Raw genomic sequence first — 18,846 nt, forward strand, 5'->3', positions numbered from 1 at the left:
AGAAGGAAATCGCAACCTGTTTCAGTATTCTTGCCTAGAGAATCCCAAGGACAGAGGAGCCTGGTGGGCTACACCCCATGGGGTTGCGAAGAGCTGGACACAGCTGAGTGACTATTAAACACACACACACACACACACACACACACACACAGATATGGTAGGAAAGAATTGATATGATTAAATACAGGATTTGATGCCAGTGATTTTATGTTCTGTATCAATGAGGTCATCTGCCATTAAATAGTACTGACATTATTTATATGATATTATTTATAAATCCACAACAATATTTATTTTAAACATTAAAGAGCACAACATATTGTTCCCTGTGTGCCTGTGAGACAATATAATAATTATTTTCAATAAACTATACCATTCTGAACCCTGGAACTGAAAGCTAGAAACTCTGGATTTCAGATTTCTAATTCCAAATTTGATTTGGACATTACTGGAGCATCATTTCTAACTTATATCAGTTCTTTAAATATTTGAGGGAAAATTCCAATGAAGCGATTTGTGCTTAAGTAAATTTAAAAGTTCTTAGATATTCTTTGGAAAATATGGCTCTGTGATGTGGAAGAATTGTCTTTTTGTTTAATCTTTGTTCATGACACACAAACTTGCACATGGTAAACACTCAATTAAATTGTTGAAATAAATATAATAGCAGATCCCACCAAGAGTACTGCAGTGGGTTACTATGCCCTCCTCCAGGGGATTTTCCTAACCCCAGGGATCAAACTCGCATCACCTGTATCTCCTGCATTGGCAGGCGGAATCTTTACCACTGAGCTGCCTGGTAAGCCCAATAGAAGGTAAAGCAATGACCAAAATGTAAAACTCCCATTTCAAAATTGTCTCAAAATGATTTCTGAGAAACAGTTAGGTGCATCTTTCTCTTGTCCCACATCCCTTCCAAAACAAATTTTCAAATTTTGATTTATTTTGCAAGTAGGGACAACATAGTGTAAATAAGTAGAGGGGGATATTAGTGACATGAGAGAAAACAGTAATCTTAAAGGATTTTTCTCTGTTAAGATATTTTGGGGTTCATTTAAAGTATTACAAGAATAAACTTACCTAGTTTTACTTCAGCATTATGAGTCAGTAGCACATTTTGACCTTTGATGTCCCGGTGAATTACACGGTGTGCATGAAGATGAGCTAAGCCCTGCATATACATACATATATACATTTATATAAAAAAGCAAGATCAATATACAGTTTTTCTCTTTTTCTGGTACTGTTTTTAGCATTTTTGGAAAGACTTTTGGTAAGAAAAATGGCCCAGATTTGCATTTTTCAGACAAAATTCTTCTTTAGGCTGGAAATACTACAACCAGTTCCCAGAAATAGTACTTTCGGCTATAAGGAAAGGAAAATAAATCAGGACATCCATGAAAGAGAAGGAACACCAAAAATTAATGCTTGTATATATTGGGCCATTTACCTTCGTTTCTAGTCTCCATTTTTTCCAACTAACCACATGACTAAAGACCTGGATATCTGAACTATCTTAGCTCAGCCATTGTTTTACTCTACTTATCCAACCATTCGTTTAGTCCAAAATATTTTCAAGTCAACCTTGTAGGCTGAGAATTTGGAGGAATATGGAAATTCACTTTATTTTTTTTTCTTCTTTTTTTTAAATTTTATTTTATTTTTAAACTTTACAATATTGATTGGTTCTGCCATATATCGAAATGAATCCGCCACAGGCATACACGTGTGATGACCCAGAGGGATGGTATGGGGAGGGAGGAGGGAGGAGGGTTCAGGATGGGAAACACGCGTATGCCTGTGGAAATTCACTTTAAAGTACTTGCCATTTGTATTGGTTTACCATGCTGTCTCCAGAGCATTCACCACTAAAACTAACCCATGCCCTGGCTTCAGTGAGATTGCTCTACATACTAACAGGAGATTAATAATAGAAATAACAGTAAAAACAGCTAATATCAATTGAGTCCTTATTCTTTGCCAAGCACTGTGCTAAGCACTTTACATGGAGTCAACTCTTAAATCCTTACAGCAACCTTTTAAGGAAGGTGCTAATTCCACCCCAAATTACAGGTGAGGAAAATGAGATTTGGAGAAATTAAGTAACTGACTCAGGGACACACAGCTAATACATGATGAACCAGAATTTAAACTCAGTCCAGAGTTCGCACTCTTAAGTATGTACACTATTACCATGAGTGAATCCAGTTAAGACAGCATTCTAATATTTTATCAGTGATGCTGTTCAGTTCTGTTAACATCCTTCTTGGGTGACTCTAAGCACTTAAGACACAAAGAAAAATCTGAGTTTGGTAGATCAAGAAGACTGTCATTTTCATCCAATTTGGTGTTCAAAATAAGCAATGTTTTAAACATTAAGACATTATTCAGAGAGGATATCTATCTGCAAAAGAGTTGTAGATGATTTGGAGCCATTGAGTAAAACACAGATTTCTCAACCTATCTTAATCTCCAATGATAGTGCTATGCTTTTAAAAAAAAAAAGAACTCTAAAATCACAACAACTTAACACGTACTTTAAGTAACACCCATGATCCACCAAACACTGTAGTCTGACTCTGAAAGAGCCATTAAAAGCCATGATTTGGAATGACATTAGGTCAAAGCTGCTTTCTCTAAAGCCTTTTGGTTTTTTTCAGTATCCTGATCCAGAAGTTTAGAATTTTTAAACCATCCTATATGAGCAAGTATAAGACACACTGTATATATTACCCCCAGGTTTCTTCAAGGTCAGGGGCAAATGACTATATGAATGCTCACCTGGAGGATTTCTCGGCAGATATAAGCAATCCAATCTTCCTTCAAACTCTGATTTCTGGTCATTCTCACTACATCAGTGACTGAGCCGGCTGCACATAACTCCATCACCATCTGCAGGGAAGCCAGCAAAGAAAGTATCAAGACTTAGAAAGTAGTTCTCTGAAAATATCTGGAGAGTTTTAGTTCATATGGCTTACATGTATATGTTATGTTTAGACATTAAGATACTGCAAAGACTGGCTCAATTGTCTGGTAGGAAGCTAGTAGAATTAGAAAGAACTGAAAAAAAAAATACAAAGATCTCTGGAGGGAGAGAAAGGAGGTACCACACCAGGGATTTTTAAACCAGGAGGTGGGATTTGAGCTAAGCCTTGAAGGATAGGTTGTGTTTGGGTATGCTGAGAAAGAAGAATGTTCAGCTTATTGAAAACAGAATGAGCACATGCCTTTACAAAGAAGCTTGCACAGAGCTAAGCCTGAGTGATGACTGGAGTAGAATAAAAAAGACAGTTGAGGGAATAGTTTGCGGGTAGAAAAACAGGATATGGAGGGTATCTCAAAACAATTTACACTTAAGCATTGACTAGATTTGTTTTTACTGTTGTTTTATTTTCAAGTTTTAGAATATTTTCCCCAAGATACTGACAAAATACAACCTGAAGGGGGAAACTGTCAGTCCCATTACTGTAGGGCAATTTTTTTCCAAACAAACTGCTAAGGAAAGTCTATTTTAAGTCTAATATTCTGACAGTGTCTCATTCAGATTTTACTTTATTAACAAATGCAATTTTTCAGGAAATTTGTTTTTGCCACTAATGCATCAGTTGCTCAACTAGTAAATTTGCTTTCATATATTAGCTAACTAGAGGACTGACCAATGTGAAGGAGAATCTGCCTATTATAATCAATTTCACAAACTTTTCTTAAGTGCAGGTTTATGCTCTAGTGCCAATGTCAAATGGTAATACTACTTTGTCAGTAGAACAAGACATGCTTTTTTAAAAAAACTATAGGTAAGATAATTATTGCCATAGATGAAAGGAAGTAAAAGGATAGGCCCCAAATCATGAATATTTAAAAGGTATACCTTATTTCCTTTTGGAATGCTAAGATTTTCCTTTCAGAAAATTACTTCCTTATTTTCTATTTGTTCACAACTGATATAACACAGAGTCTTTTACCTGAGTACACTATTCCAATAAACGAAAATACGAAAAGCAGCCTAACAAACCAGATAGTACAGATAAAGCACAAAAAGGTTAATTTTCATGTCTACTATATCGAATGGTTACAACATATACACTGTGGTAATGGAAGAAAAGGGGCTCATTTTGAACCATGACAAACATGAATTAAAGTCATTCACTAAGGTGAACACTGGAAAATCTTGCCAGTATTACCTGAGTCAGAAGAGTTCTACTATGAAAAGAATGCAAGACATTCTCATTTTCCCGAATTTGTATGCACAGTGCCTGGCTATACTTTATAAACGGTAATTATTTTGTTATTTGCTTCCTATGTGTTCAGATTTACATAGGAAAGAAAGTGTGAATGGTCCCAGGAAAACTGTTACCTCAACAAATACCTTTTGCATGCAGTGCTTATTTATCCTTCAGATATTAGTGTAAGAAAAAGTTTTTCAAGGAAGAGTTTTCCTTTCCCTAACTTAGATTCCTTTGTTATTTGCCCATTCAAAAGCATGTTACTTCCCTTCTGACCAATTATACATTTATTTGTGTGATTATTTGATTGATATTTGTCTTCACAAATAGACTGTAAGCTCCAGTGGGCCAGAGCCATGTAAATTCAGCTTATGACTGTATCCTCAGCATCTAGGAGAAAGCCTGGAAACAGATAGCTTTGAATGAATAGATGTTATATGACTGAATTAATTGAGCACTGAGAAACATATCTAATAAGTAGACTGCCATACTGTCAAGAGAAAAAAACTTATAAAAATATATTTAAAGACAAATGCTGTATGCCCCCACAAAAGGAAAAAAAAAAAAACAGCAGCCATGAAAAATGCACAGTGATATTTAACAAAATTTGAACTGGCATTGTCAGAGAATAGAGGATTCAGTTAACTGGACATTTGGGAGAAAATAGGTTTAAACTGAAGATCTCTAAATTTGAGGGTTCTCAAAATGTGGTACCTAGACGAGTATCATCAACATCACTTGTAAACTTTTTAAAAAGTGCAAATTTGTGGACTCCCTACCCCAGACTAACTGAATTAATAACTCTGTGGGTGGGGCCCAGCAACCTGTTTTTATTAGGATCTCCATGAAATTCTGTTGCAGGCTAAAGTTTGAGAACCATAGCTTCAATTCAATCCCTTGTTGAAACCTTCCTATATTGCCCACTATCCTGCTTCCTAAAGTTCACATATAAAATGTAACAGAATCTTTCTTTGACTCGAAAATTCTGAAAAGTCTCAGGTATTATTTTAAAAATACCACTCTTAACTTGGCCTAGAAATGCAAAAGAATGTACACTGACCCCAGGTGATGTTCTAAATATTCCTTTTTAAATAAAGATATACTTGATTGAAGCTCATTTTCTTGTGGTTTGATTATGTCTCCTATGGCAGAGGGCAGCAACAACTCTGGTAACTGTAGCATGGGTTTCAGTTAGCCTTTAAAATTTATAGCTCATTGATTTGTAATTCATGATACTATAGGCATGAAGCCTCAGAAAAGGATAAGTCAACTAACCACTTAGAAAAACAGTTTATAGGAATTATGTTTAAAGATAATTGCACTTAGCAAACACTTAAATTGCACTCATATACTCATTCCAAGTGTGACTTGGAATAGATATTTATTATTCAGTCATTGGGCCCAAATCCATCAGGTAATCTCCTTAGCTATACCTCTAATTTATAAGCAAATGTATTAGCTACATAAAGTTAAAAGCAGCAAATCTCTATTTGAAAAGAAATATATTAGATATTTCCAGTATTCATTTGAGTCTTCTCACATCTTATCCCTGAACCCCTTGCCAATCACTTAATTTATTTTTCCATATTTTATCACTCCCATTTCCAGGAATTAGAGCACATTTTTTTTTCATACTACTTTGAGCAGTTGCATGCTTAAGTTCTTCTGTAGGTGCACAAAAATGACATCTCAATTTATGAAAGTATATGTTCTGAAGTGAGACTTAGTCTTATGCAATAAGATCAAGGTAACTAAATACACACCCAAAGTTGATGCCTCTGGCCAGGGGGACTCAGCTTGAAAAATGCACCGTAGAAGGACACAATGTTCTTGTGGAAAGAGTACTTCTTCAAAAGGTTGAGTTCAGTCCTGAGATCCTCTTCTTCATCCTATAGAATAAGGATAGTAAAATTCCTAAGCTATGCCACTCAATGACTATGGTATCCTAAGCTATAGTAGATCAAAGAAGGAGAATCTTATGGCAACCCTTTATACCCCACAGCAATGTATTATAATAAAATCCCAACTAGAATTCTCAGAATGGAGATGTGGGGTTAACTGGGAATTTGGGAGAAGATAAAGGTCAGTTGAGTATCTTTTAATTCAATGGTTCTTAAAGTATGATCCCTGGACCAGCAGTGACCACCGTATGAAGTTTGCACTAAATGGAATCACCCAATTAAACTGAAAAATTCAATGGTTTTAGTATATTAATAAAATTATTCAACCATAAGAACATTTTTGTCAACCCAAAAGGAAATCCCATACTCTTTAGCTATCACCCCCAAATTCTGCCACCACATCCCAGCTTCAAGCAACCACAAACATTTTTTATATCTCTATAGATTTATCTATCCTTAACATTGTATATAAACGAAAATAATTTATGACTAGTTTGTTTTCCCCCCAGGGTTCATCCATGTTGTAATACATATCAGTATTTCATTCTTTTTTATTTACCATTCATCAACTGAATGAGTTATTTCTACGTTTTGTCTAGTATGAATAATGCTGCTATGAACATTCATTTCAGTTTTAGTGTAGATATATATTTTCATTTCCCTTTGGTATATACCTAGGAGTAAAATGGTTGGGTCCAATGGTAATGCTGTATTTAACATTTTGATGAAATGTCAAACTGTTTTCCATAGTGGCTACACCATTTTACATTCCCAAATGAATGATGGTTCTCATTTCTCTATACCCTCACCTCACGCTCATTATTTTCTGTTTAATTATTATAACATCATAGTGGGTGTAAAGTGATTATCTCATTGTAGTTTTGATTTGCAATTCCCTGAAGACTGATGGAGTTAAGGATCTTTTCATTGGCTTACTAGCCATTTTATGATCATCAGAGGCGTATCTAATAAAATATCTTTGCCCTATTTTTAAGTTGGATCACTTGTCTTTTTAGTATTGAATTGTAAGATTTATTTATATATTCTATATATAAGTACTTTATAAGATATATGATTTGCAATTATTTTCTCCCATTCTGTGGGCAGTCATTTTACTTTCATGATAGTGTCTTTTGAGGCACAAAATTTTATTGTAAAGTTAAAAAATTTAAAAAAATTAAATTTTGATGAAGTCCAACTTATCGATTCCTTGTTTTGTTGTTTGTACTTTTGGTGTCACATCTAAGGCTTTCTTGTCAAATCCAAAGTCACCAAATCAACTCCAATCTTTTCTTCCAAACATTTTATAGTTTTAGCTCTTACATTTAGGTTTTTTATCCATTTTGAATTAATTTTCATAGAAAGCAGGGGACCAATTTCATTCTTTTACCTGTGGATATCTAGTTACCTCAGCATTATTTGTTGAAAAGTCAAGTCTTTCCCTATAAATCATGTTTTCATTCATGTTGAAAATTAGTTGATCACAGATATATGGAAATAATTATATTTCACTGATCTATGTCGAAAAAGCAAGAGAGTTCCAGAAAAACATCTATTTTTGCTTTACTGACTATGCCAAAGCCTTTGACTGTGTGGATCACAATAAACTGTGGAAAATTCTGAAAGAGATGGGAATACCAGACCACCTGACCTGCCTCTTGAGAAATCTATATGCAGGTCAGGAAGCAACAGTTAGAACTGAACATGGAACAACAGACTGGTTCTAAATAGGAAGGAGTACATTAAGGCTGTATATTATCACCCTGCTTATTTAACTTATATGCAGAGTACATCATGAGAAACACTGGACTGGAAGAAGCACAAGCTGGAATCAAGACTACCAGGAGAAATATCAATAACCTCAGATATGCAGATGACACCACCCTTATGGCAGAAAGTGAAGAAGAATTAAAGAGCCTCTTGATGAAAGTGAAAGAGGAGAGTGAAAAAGTTGGCTTAAAGCTCAACATTCAGAAAACTAAGATCATGGCATCTGGTCCCATCACTTGATGGCAAATAGATGGGGAAACAGTGGCTGACTTTATTTTTGGGGGGCTCCAGAATCATTGCAGATGGTGATTGCAGCCATGAAATTAAAAGATGCTTACTCCTTGGAAGGAAAGTTATGACCAACCTAGACAGCATATTAAAAAGCAACAAAGGTCCGTCTAGTCAAGGCTATGGCTTTTCCAAAGTAGTCACGTATGGATGTGAGAATTGGACTATAAAGAAAGCTGAGTGCTGAAGAATTGATGATTTTGGACTGTGGTGTTAGAGAAGACTCTTGAGAGTCCCTTGGACTGCAAGGAGATCCAACCAGTCCATCCTAAAGGAGATCAGTCCTGAGTGTTCATTGGAAGGACTGATGTTGAAGCTGAACCTCCAATACTTTGGCCACCTGATGCAAAGAACTGACTCATTTGAAAAGTTCCTGATTCTGGGATTGAGAGCAGGAGGTGAAGGTGACAACAGAGGATGAGATGGTTGGATGGCATCACTGACTCAATGGACATGAGTTTGGGTGGACGCCGGGAGTTGGTGATGGACAGGGAGGCCTGGTGTGCAGCAGTTCATGGGGTCACAAAGAGTTGGACACAACTGAGCGACTGAACTGAACTGAACTGATCTATATGTCTATCCTTATGCTTGTACCACGTTGCCTTGATTAACTGAATTTTAAATTTTCTAGTTTGATTTGTCCTACAATTTTAAAAGATACGCTTAAATTCATTATTTTCCTAATCACTACAGTGGTAAATATGTTATAAAGCTAGCTATCAATCCAGTGGTCTGAATTCTTAGTAGCTATAAATTTCATTTCATTGTAAATAAAAAAAGCTCTCCTACAGCATCTATAAAAGTTCAATTTATATAACCTTTTCAGGAATACTCTCACTGTACAGAGTGAGATATATCTGCAGTATGTGAAGAAAAGAAGACTTTTAAAGATAAAGTTATACTCCTATTCTAAAATCCAGTGAAAAAGGATACCTTTGACTTATTCTGGGCAATGAATTAGAACAGGGCCTACTGGCATTAAAAGTAATTAATGGGTGAACCTCTAACTATCTTTAGTTATCCCCAGCATTTCCCTCAATTAACTTGACTTGACAACCTTGAGGTAGTAGAAAATACATCTGTAGAACATTTTTTAGCATTTCCCTAGGATTTTCCAGTGGATTTATTCATAACCATTCAACAACTCTAAAACAAATCTAGACACCTGAATGTCTTTGGGGGACGGGATGGAGCCTTATTTCTCCAGTTGGAAACCCCAACAACAGGATTTGCATTTATTGTGTAATAAAAGCATGAACAATTAAAACAATCACCTGTAGCATGAGAATTATATAGAAGTTCAGGTTCCTGTTTCACCCTAGCCTCCCAAGGAAGCTTGGTTGATAAGTTGCCTTCACATTCCCTTAACCTGTAGGATAAAGGCTGATCCTCGTGGCTTTCATTCTTGCCATATAGGACCCTTAAACTTTCTGCTTCCCTTGTGATGTTGTTATTCTTTGAAATGATAACAATATCTGCCATCATATAGAAATAAACCTTAGAAACTAGTAATTCTAAATGTAGAGGGGTAATCTCAGTTTCTAGCAAGGCACCAAGGTTCTGCTGAGAGAAATATGAACTCATAAAGACTCAATAAATAAGAATGAGATGGTAATGTGAGGATAAGAACACATAGAATAGGTTAAAGAGAAGAGCAGGCCAGATTGAGTCCTTCAACTTGTTTGGTAGTTTGGTATCAAAGAACTTCCTTTTCTTTCTGAGTTAGAAACCTCATGTCCTCAAGCAGGAAGAGAATAGCTGGGCTCCTGGCAACCATGTAGTTGTATTTAACTATACGTTTATTCTTCTCATAGGTAGGCTAAATATTCTGGTGCCATTTTGCCTATGAGAAACCTGACGACTAGAGAGGTAAGACCATTTTTCCAAGTACTTCTTAGCTATTTAGCAGTAGACTTGGCATTGGAACTCATGTTTCTTGACTTCCACACTACTGCTATTTTCGTAAACCCCTGATTAATGAGATGTGTGTGCAAGTCACAAACTTCTTACCCCAAAGGATTCAGGATGATTTAGAGATGCTAACTGGCCAATCAATTATTTTTCTTACTAAAATATATAATCAGAGAACTCAAAGCTCCCACCTAGAAAAAACTTCTAAGAGTGGGTCTCCCACATAAATGTAAACTCCCCCAAAACCAATAAACCAAGATCAGATATGTTTGGAAAGCATTAGTATGTTTGCCATTCTCAATTAACAGGAAGTTGAGCTTGTGAGAAACACATAAGTACATTATATCCATCAGGCCAAGTGGGTAATTTAAAACTCTCACACATATCCCAGTAATATGATGCTATAGCATTTCCTGGCTCAAGGCCAGTTGATCCGAGAGTGGCCTGAATATCCTGCTTTTTGTCAAGAAGAGGCAGCTCAGGATGCCAAAACTTGCATTGCAATTTCACCCAATTCTAAAATCTAAGTGTTTTTCCCTATAGAAAGACTTTAGAGAGAGTTTGGAGATGATCTTCAAATGAATTACCACAAATATTTGATAAAACCAAAATTAGTGAAACAATTTTAATTTTCAAACCTTACCTTTCACAGCTTCTTGATTAACATAAGCATTACCTCTTACCTTTAGATATGCCTTGTCTCCCAAGAAACACTGTAAACAAAATAGGAGCCCAGTACTTTTAAACTAATCATGAAACTGTTTACCGATATCTTCTTAATATAACTAGAAAGTTCTTCTGGGTGTGATTATTAATGGAAAAGCTTATTCTTAAATGAGTCTGGAAGCATATTTATTATTAAGATACAAAAGGCTGAAAATATTTGAATACTAGATAGATAACTGCAGGGGAGAAAAATCAAGAAAAAAATATCGGTTATATTGTTAGAGCAAAATTCTCTATTTAGGCCCCCAGAATACTTTGATAGATCACTAACATCTAGATTATCAAGATCTACTGAAGAAGAATTTCCTTTGCCAGAGCTTATTCTAGAGCCAGCAAATTATCAGAGTAATAGAAACTGCTTTGTAAGGCAGTTAAAAAGTTTCAGGTAGAAATCACCTTCATGCATTCAAGTACTGGGCCAGATGTCTGAACACTCAGGCTGGGCAGCCTGTTGCTTTTCTGTCTATGACTGTTCTCTCACACACGAAAAGAGTAGTCTTCATTGGGCTCATACATGATGGCAATGTCTCTAAAAATCTTGATGGGGGAAAAGCTAGTCAGTCCAGAATATCATGTAAAAGGTATGAAAAGAACCTTGCCAAGGCCAATTTTAGACTTCCCTGGTGGCTCAGTTGGTAAGGAATCTGCCTGTAATGTGGGAGACCTGGGTTTGATCCCCCGGTCAGGAAGAACCCCTGGAGAATGGCATGGCAACCCACTCCAGTATTCTCGTCTGGAGAATCTCATGGACAAAGGAACCTGGCAGGCTACAGTCCATGGGGTTGCAAAGAGTCAGACACAATGAGTGACTAAGCATATAAGGCCAATTTTAGACAAAATTCACTCTTGTTCCCATCATCTCGTTTGTTATTATTCAGCTAGTGGGCTATATCTGCTGTGAATTTACTTAGTCCTTCATCTACAGTCAACACTTACCTGTTCAGGGTACCATTTCTTCCAGGCCCTACTTTCCGAAAGTTGCTAGTGTTCAAATATGATGAATGAATCTATGTCAGTACATTAAAAACATAAATATCACTTTTAGGCAAGAAGAGTTTAGTGGTGGCCTTCTACAGATAACGATACAATACAAAGGGATTAGTTTAAAGTTGAAAATTAAAGGAAAGATGGCTTGGACGCTAATGAAGACTTTCAGTACTCACACTGTATCTCCAGCCGACAGACTTTTGATATTTATTCACTCTCACTCGCCTTCCTATTTCAGGTAAAGGGGTCTGCAAAGCCAAGAACAAAACTTTATTAAACGCATTGGTACACTCTGAAAATGATTTATTCTTGAGTACTTTGTGCTTAAGTACTAAATGAAAGAGTAACATAATTCCTCTCTCAATTTTCACTAATAGTTTTAATAAAAAAAAATCAGATTCTTATATACACAGAAACTTGGCAAAAAATTCATAGTAACAGATTTAACTGCCATTTATGGAATATTACAATTTGATGATTGTAAAGTGCTATTTCCTCTAACAAACAAGGTAATTGACACTATCTATGGGCTGAACATAATTTTTAACTGTTTCAAGTCAGAGCATCTAAAACGTAGAGTGAAGTAAGCCAGAAGGAAAAACACCAATACAGTATACTAACGCATATATATGGAATTTAGAAAGAGGGTAACAATAACCCTGTGTACGAGACAGCAAGAGACACTGATGTATAGAACAGTCTTATGGACTCTGTGGGAGAGGGAGAGGGTGGGAAGATTTGGGAGAATGGCATTGAAACATGTAAAATATCATGTATGAAATGAGATGCCAGTCCAGGTTCAATGCACGATACTGGATGCTTGGGCTAGTGCACTGGGACGACCCAGAGGGATGGTATGGGGAGGGAGGAGGGAGGAGGGTTCAGGATGGGGAACACATGTATACCTGTGGTGGATTCATTTTGATATTTGGCAAAACGAATACAATGATGTAAAGTTTAAAAATAAAATTTAAAAATAAAAAAAAAAGAAAAAATGTGGGTCAAAGTCTATTAAGTTGAAAAAAAGGGAATACGTATTTTAGAGAGTCTCACTCAAAGAGTACCAAGCTGATTATTTGGAAGTCATGGTTTACAGGGTAAAATAAATCCACAACACCTCAAATTTCATTTGACATTTACGGATGAAACAAAAAACATGCAGCTCTTTAAATAGTTTCATAATAGTTTATATAGTTTAATATAGTTTAAATAGTTCATAATTTAAATAGTTTAAATAATTTCCTGCACAAATTGGAAAAGAACAGTTTATGGCATTGATAACAATTCAGTGACTATATACACTTTTTCAAATATGATATTTTAGAATTTTCTTTTAGGTTATAGTGAAGTGAAAATATCTTGACCTTTGTTATGCTCCTGCTAATATTATCCTGAGAAAGTGAGGTACTCATGCTAAAGAAAGAGGACAGAAATCAGGGCTTAGCATAATCTATGACAATATATTATGACCCATGACACAGCTTTATGAATGTTGGTCAGAACACTGCCAATTAGACTCTCTCTTGTGCATTTGTTAAAAAATACATGAAAAAAAAGTGCATCTCAGACAACTTCTTTTCCTTCTACCTGTCACTGAAAACCTAATGGCCTGAGTTTTCAAAAGGAATTGTTGGGGAGGGAAATAAATACAATAAAACACAGAGGAGTAACACAATATTAGAGGAAATTTACTATTTACTATGCCTGGAAATAGATAATCAACTAGAAATAGACCAGAATATGGATTTTTTCATTTTTATAAAATATAAGAATATATAGGACTTTTTGCTGTGATTACAATTTTTATGTAAATGTAATAAATCAATAATAAAAATAATGTACTAGTGATAGAAATAATATTAAATTATAAATATAATAAATGCAAATTAAGATAATTATATATAACAATGATGCAAAAAACAAATACAATATTTTCTGAGCTGTTTATCCCGAGACCACAATCCACTAAGCAACAGAATACAGACAGGATGTAATATTACCTTACGAGCATTCATCACTTTCACAGCTGTAAATGCACCAGTCTTTTCATGGAGTCCCTGAAACATAAGATAATAATAAACATTGAATGCTGGCTATATAATCCAGCAATCAAGAAGCAAAGTAAAAAAATATTCAAATTAAATAAGGTTAAACACTGTAGTCTATTATAAGATATAAAGTATTATAGAGAGATGAACTATAATGTATTATATAAACCAAAGCATCCCAATGAAAAGTAAAAATTTCAGACTGGAGATAGGGAAAAAGGAAATGTTTTATTGAACATTTTCCAACTGATTATGTGTTACTATGCAGACAGATATTTCTATCGAACTCCTCTTCATATACTAAAAAATGTTTTTTCCATAATTATCACAGATAAGAGTGACACATAATTAATTCAATGGCCTGTAAACCATTTAGTGTGTCTCAATCATATGAACCATAGATATTTATGAACAGAAGTTCTGAAAGATTCTTTCTTATTGAAAACCCTCTGAGTTCTACGAACTTGTATTTATACAAAATGCAAGTACAAGTTACAGATTTATAATTTTCAAAAATGAGCACAGAGGTTGGGAATAAGACTTCTTATTTTGTAACTAATGCCTTTTAAAGTATTTCAAGCTGAAGTCATAGAGAAAAATCAGTCTGATATTGATATGAGTAAGGCTTGAACTTGAAACAGATTTTTTTTCCCTAGGAGACTGCATTCTTTGGCTGGACTGGGTTAGACAATATTTCCCCAGAACTGAGGTTCACCCATAACTTCAGATTGTGACTTTTCTCAAAAACAGAGTCTTTGCAGATGTAATCAAGTTAAATGAGGTTGTATTAGATTACCATGGTCAATGACTGGTATGTTTATCAGAGAAAGGTGAGGGATATTTGGACACACACAGAAACAGAAGATGGCCATATGAAGACAGGAAGAAAGTGGAGTGATGCAGCTAGAAGCCAAAGGATGCCAAGGATTGCTGGCAACCACTAGAAGCTAGGAAGAGGGAAGGAAGTATTTTTCCCTAGAGCCTTTAGAGGGAGAATGGCTCTGTAGACTTACAGCCTTGAGAACTATGAGAGAATAAATTTCTGATGTTTAAAGCCACCTAATTTGTGGATTTGTTACTGCAAATGTAGTAAAATAATATGGGGGCAAAACAAATAACTGTCAGTAGTCACAGATCTCAGGTGAAACACAGTCACATTTTTAAACGTACAAAATGATCAGATGAGGGGGTGGTGGTGTTTCTGGACAGTATTTTTAATATCTTGGGTAACGTGCCAAGTGAGTAGCTATGCAAGAGATCAAGATTCCTTGAATTCAGGACAGTGATCCTTAAACATATTGCTTGTCTGTTGTCACACCTCTCATAAAAATATGTGCTTGGAAGTATATGAAAACAAAGTAGAAGTTTTCATATACTTTAGATGACTCCTACAAGTTTTCTCATCAAAATAAAGCCAACTGATCAAAGAAGCTTGAAAGAAAAGAAGCCCACTCTACCATTACCATCAATGTTACATGAGTGTCAAAACTGTTTTTTCCATGATATGATCGATGGGATTAAATCCTGTACGTTCAAGGTTACTTCAGTCCTACTGAACAAGCCACTGTTTGTAAATGAAAGTTTGTAAATGAAGCCATGTGTCACAAATAGATCAGTAGGCTTTCAAAGAAATAAAGTAACTCTAGAAACACTAGCATTTTGAACTGAACTAGGCATTAAGAAGCTATACTGGTTAAATGGTTGAAGCACTGATGAGAAGTGGCATGGATTGTTGGTTTCAGTTTGTGGAGTCAGGCCTGTGAGTTGGGTCAAGGTGGTTTTTGTTCAACTGTGTTCTCAAAAAAAAAAAAAAAAAGCTTAAGTTCTAACTATTGGTATCTCTGAATGTGACCTTTTTTTTTTTTTTTTTTTTTTTGAAACAGGGCCTTTGCAGATATAAGCAACTTAAGATAACATCATACTGAATTAGGGATGGCCCTATAACCAGTAACTAGTAACAAGGGGAAATTTTGGACACAGATCTCCAGGGAGAATGCCGTATGATGACAGAGGCAGAGATTTGACTGGTGTGTCTACAAGGATTGTTGTCAATCACCCAAAGCTAGATGAGGCAAGGAATCTTCCTTCCTAGTCCCTCCAGAGGGAGAATAGCCCTATAGACACTTTGATTTTGGAATTCTAGCCTCTAGAATTTCAAGGGAATAAATTCCCTTTCTTTTATGCCATCAAGTTTGTGGTTAATTTGTTATAGCAGACCTCGAAAACTAGTACACAAGGCTAGCCTGATGGAAACTAAGCAAGGGAATGGGGCTGGACTTGGGATAGTGTTCAGAAATTAATGATCAAAGTATAAGGAAATATCTAAAATCAGGTGAGCAGTTTAGGGTGGAGCATGACAGCTACCAAAGACTAGAATTTTTAAAGGAAACAAAAATATTGTAGGTTATTGATTGATCAGAGAAAAGTAATTAATATTTTAGATATTAATGCCTTATCAGATAGATGATTTGCAAATATTTTCTCCCATTCCGTAGGTTGCCTTTTCATCGTGCTGATGGTTTCTTCTGCTATGAAGAAAGTTTTTTGCTTGATGTAGTCCCACTTAATTATTTTTGCTTTTGTTGCTTGTGCTTTTGCTGTCATATCCAAAAAATCCTTTTGAAGACCAATGTCAAGAAGTTTTTCCCACTATGTTCCCTTCTCAGGAGCTTTACAACTTCAGGTTAAGTCTTTAACGCATTTTGCATTAACTTTCGAAGTAGGGTAAGATAAGGTCCAATTTTAATCTCTTGCATGTGGAAATTTAAATATGTTGGAAACTCCCACATTAATTTATAGATTTGGGAGAAAGTATATATTAAAACTTTTATCTATGTAGCCCTTATCAGGACACAGAAAGTACTGTTTTTCTAATTATTCACATAAACACTTTCTAGTCAAAGTTTACTCACATCTGTATGCACAAATATAACATGCTGGAAACTGGTTCTCACACAGCCTTTAGAGGAATTGAAATGTTTACCCCTTGATTCTAAGAGGTCTTGTGAGCCAAACTACTATCCTGTGCAACACAAATAGTTGGCATGTTAGCAAAGTGAAGGACAGGGAATCCTGGCATGTGGCAAGATCTACAGTGAGTAAACCACAAAATTTTTAAACATATAGAATACACAGCCATCACATTCATGACATATATTAGTGATATACCGTCTTTAAAAGGTGCCACCAATTGCCATAGAACAGAGAAATCAACTTGGCTCCATCTTTATTATCTGGGTTTTATTCTCTCAACTGAAAACTACAATTTTTTTTTCTGGTGAGACAAGGTATTCTAATGTGAAGTCTTAAAAAAAACATGCTCACTATGTCTATAGAGGAATTAAACCCCAGATTGTGGAACCAAGCACAGGGTTAATATGCCTAACCATTATGCAAGTTTTCGTAGATGTCTAGAATATCCAGGCAACAAATGGAAATTTGCTGCCTGTTAACTTAGTATATCAGAGACTACTTTCTGTATCTTGACTTTTAAAATATTTTTTATTTTAAATAGTAATTTCAGACTTAGAGAAAAGTTTTAAAGATAGTACAGTGTTTCTCTATATCCTTTACACTGTTTCTTTTAAATGTTAACATCTTAATGACCATGGCACAACTGTCAAAACTAAGAAATTAATATTGGTCTAATACTATTAACGACATTATAATCTTTATTAGGATTTCCTCAGTCTCCCCACTAATGTCCTTTTTGTCAGACCCAAATTGGGATCCTGCCTTCTATTTAGTTGTTAATGTCTCCTTAGGCTCTTGTAATCTGTGATAGTCCTCAGTCTTTTCTGTTTTTCATGAGCTTGACACTTTTCAGAAGTACAGTCAAGTATTCTATAGAACGTCCCTAACTTTAGGTTTGTCTGATGTTTTCTCATGACTAGACTGAGGTCACGGGTTTGAGGAAAGAACACCATGGGAGTGAAGTGCCCTTCTCATCACATCATGTCACAAGTACATGGTATGACCACAACTGATCATTGGTGATATTAACCTAGATCACTTGGTTTAAGTGATGTCTGCTAGGTTTCTTTTTTCCCTATTTCCCCCTCTCATATTCTATTCATTCTATCAATCAGAAGTGATTGATGTTGGTTTTAAAGAGGAATAACACTATTCTTGAGCATTTATGTAGAGAACCTAGACATCATCTTGAGATAAACTATTTGTTTAGTGGTGCCATCTTGTGGTTCATTGACTACATAGAAGTTGTTATAAGATCTTGATTTTAGCTGAAGGTCATGTTGTCATAAGCAGATTGCCTATCAATTAAGATGTTGAACCAGGACCAGCAAATTCTATTTCTAGGATGTGCCTTTTTTCAGTTACAATATATGCTTTGTGAAAAATTAATTTAAAACACCATTTGTTGAAAACACACATAGAGAATGCTAAGAAAGGAGTTTGGTTTTTAATCCTAGATTGAACGTTAAATAATCTCACATTTCTCACTGGTCTTAGTGAATATTATAAAGGAAAATCACAAAGAAAACCTTAAATTATAAATGTGGGGTTTTTTGGTCTGAGTTTCCTGCCATCAGTAATTTCAGTACTATCATATAGGAGCTACAACTGCATTATAGTACAATGCTCCCTTAAATAGGGTTTGCAAACTAAGAATTTTTAATTCTCAAGCATCACAGTGCAAGAAGAAGAAAATTCCCCTAGCTTTTGTTCCTACCATAAGAAAAGAAATTTCTGCTTAAATCTTTTGAATATGTTCACAGGCCCTCTCATATTTGAGTAATAGAAGATATGTAGTAACAATGTTTTGTAGCAATTTCCCGACTCTAAGCTCAAGCCTATTAACATCTGGAGTCAAATCACCTATATTTTCACCTTAGGCAACTGTCTGTCTTGTCACCAAGCTCATTTAACTTACATTTCATTATTTATAGACACAGCTCATATGATACGAATTTTAGGGGCAAAAGAAGGTCAACTACTCAAAAAATCCCCCTTCTACTCCACCTTACAATTCAC

General features: G+C 35.3%; 1 protein-coding gene across 3 annotated transcripts in view; it reads right to left on the bottom strand.

The window, feature by feature from the left end:
* NRK (Nik related kinase) overlaps window positions 1-18,846 on the bottom strand; it is a 127,991-nt gene that overhangs the window by 54,558 nt on the left and 54,587 nt on the right. For all 3 annotated transcript variants that reach the window (XM_070365895.1, XM_070365894.1, XM_070365896.1), the window contains exons 3-7: window positions 13,807-13,863; window positions 11,983-12,054; window positions 5,987-6,112; window positions 2,782-2,892; window positions 1,081-1,171 (exon numbers count right to left, since the gene is read on the bottom strand). In XM_070365895.1, the coding sequence (XP_070221996.1) occupies window positions 1,081-1,171; window positions 2,782-2,892; window positions 5,987-6,112; window positions 11,983-12,054; window positions 13,807-13,821 (415 nt within the window). In that variant the 5' untranslated portion in view covers window positions 13,822-13,863. The remainder of the gene's footprint in view (window positions 1-1,080; window positions 1,172-2,781; window positions 2,893-5,986; window positions 6,113-11,982; window positions 12,055-13,806; window positions 13,864-18,846) is intronic.

The sequence above is a fragment of the Bos mutus genome, chromosome X, assembly GCF_027580195.1.
Source record: "Bos mutus isolate GX-2022 chromosome X, NWIPB_WYAK_1.1, whole genome shotgun sequence".
Classification (NCBI taxonomy): domain Eukaryota; kingdom Metazoa; phylum Chordata; class Mammalia; order Artiodactyla; family Bovidae; genus Bos; species Bos mutus.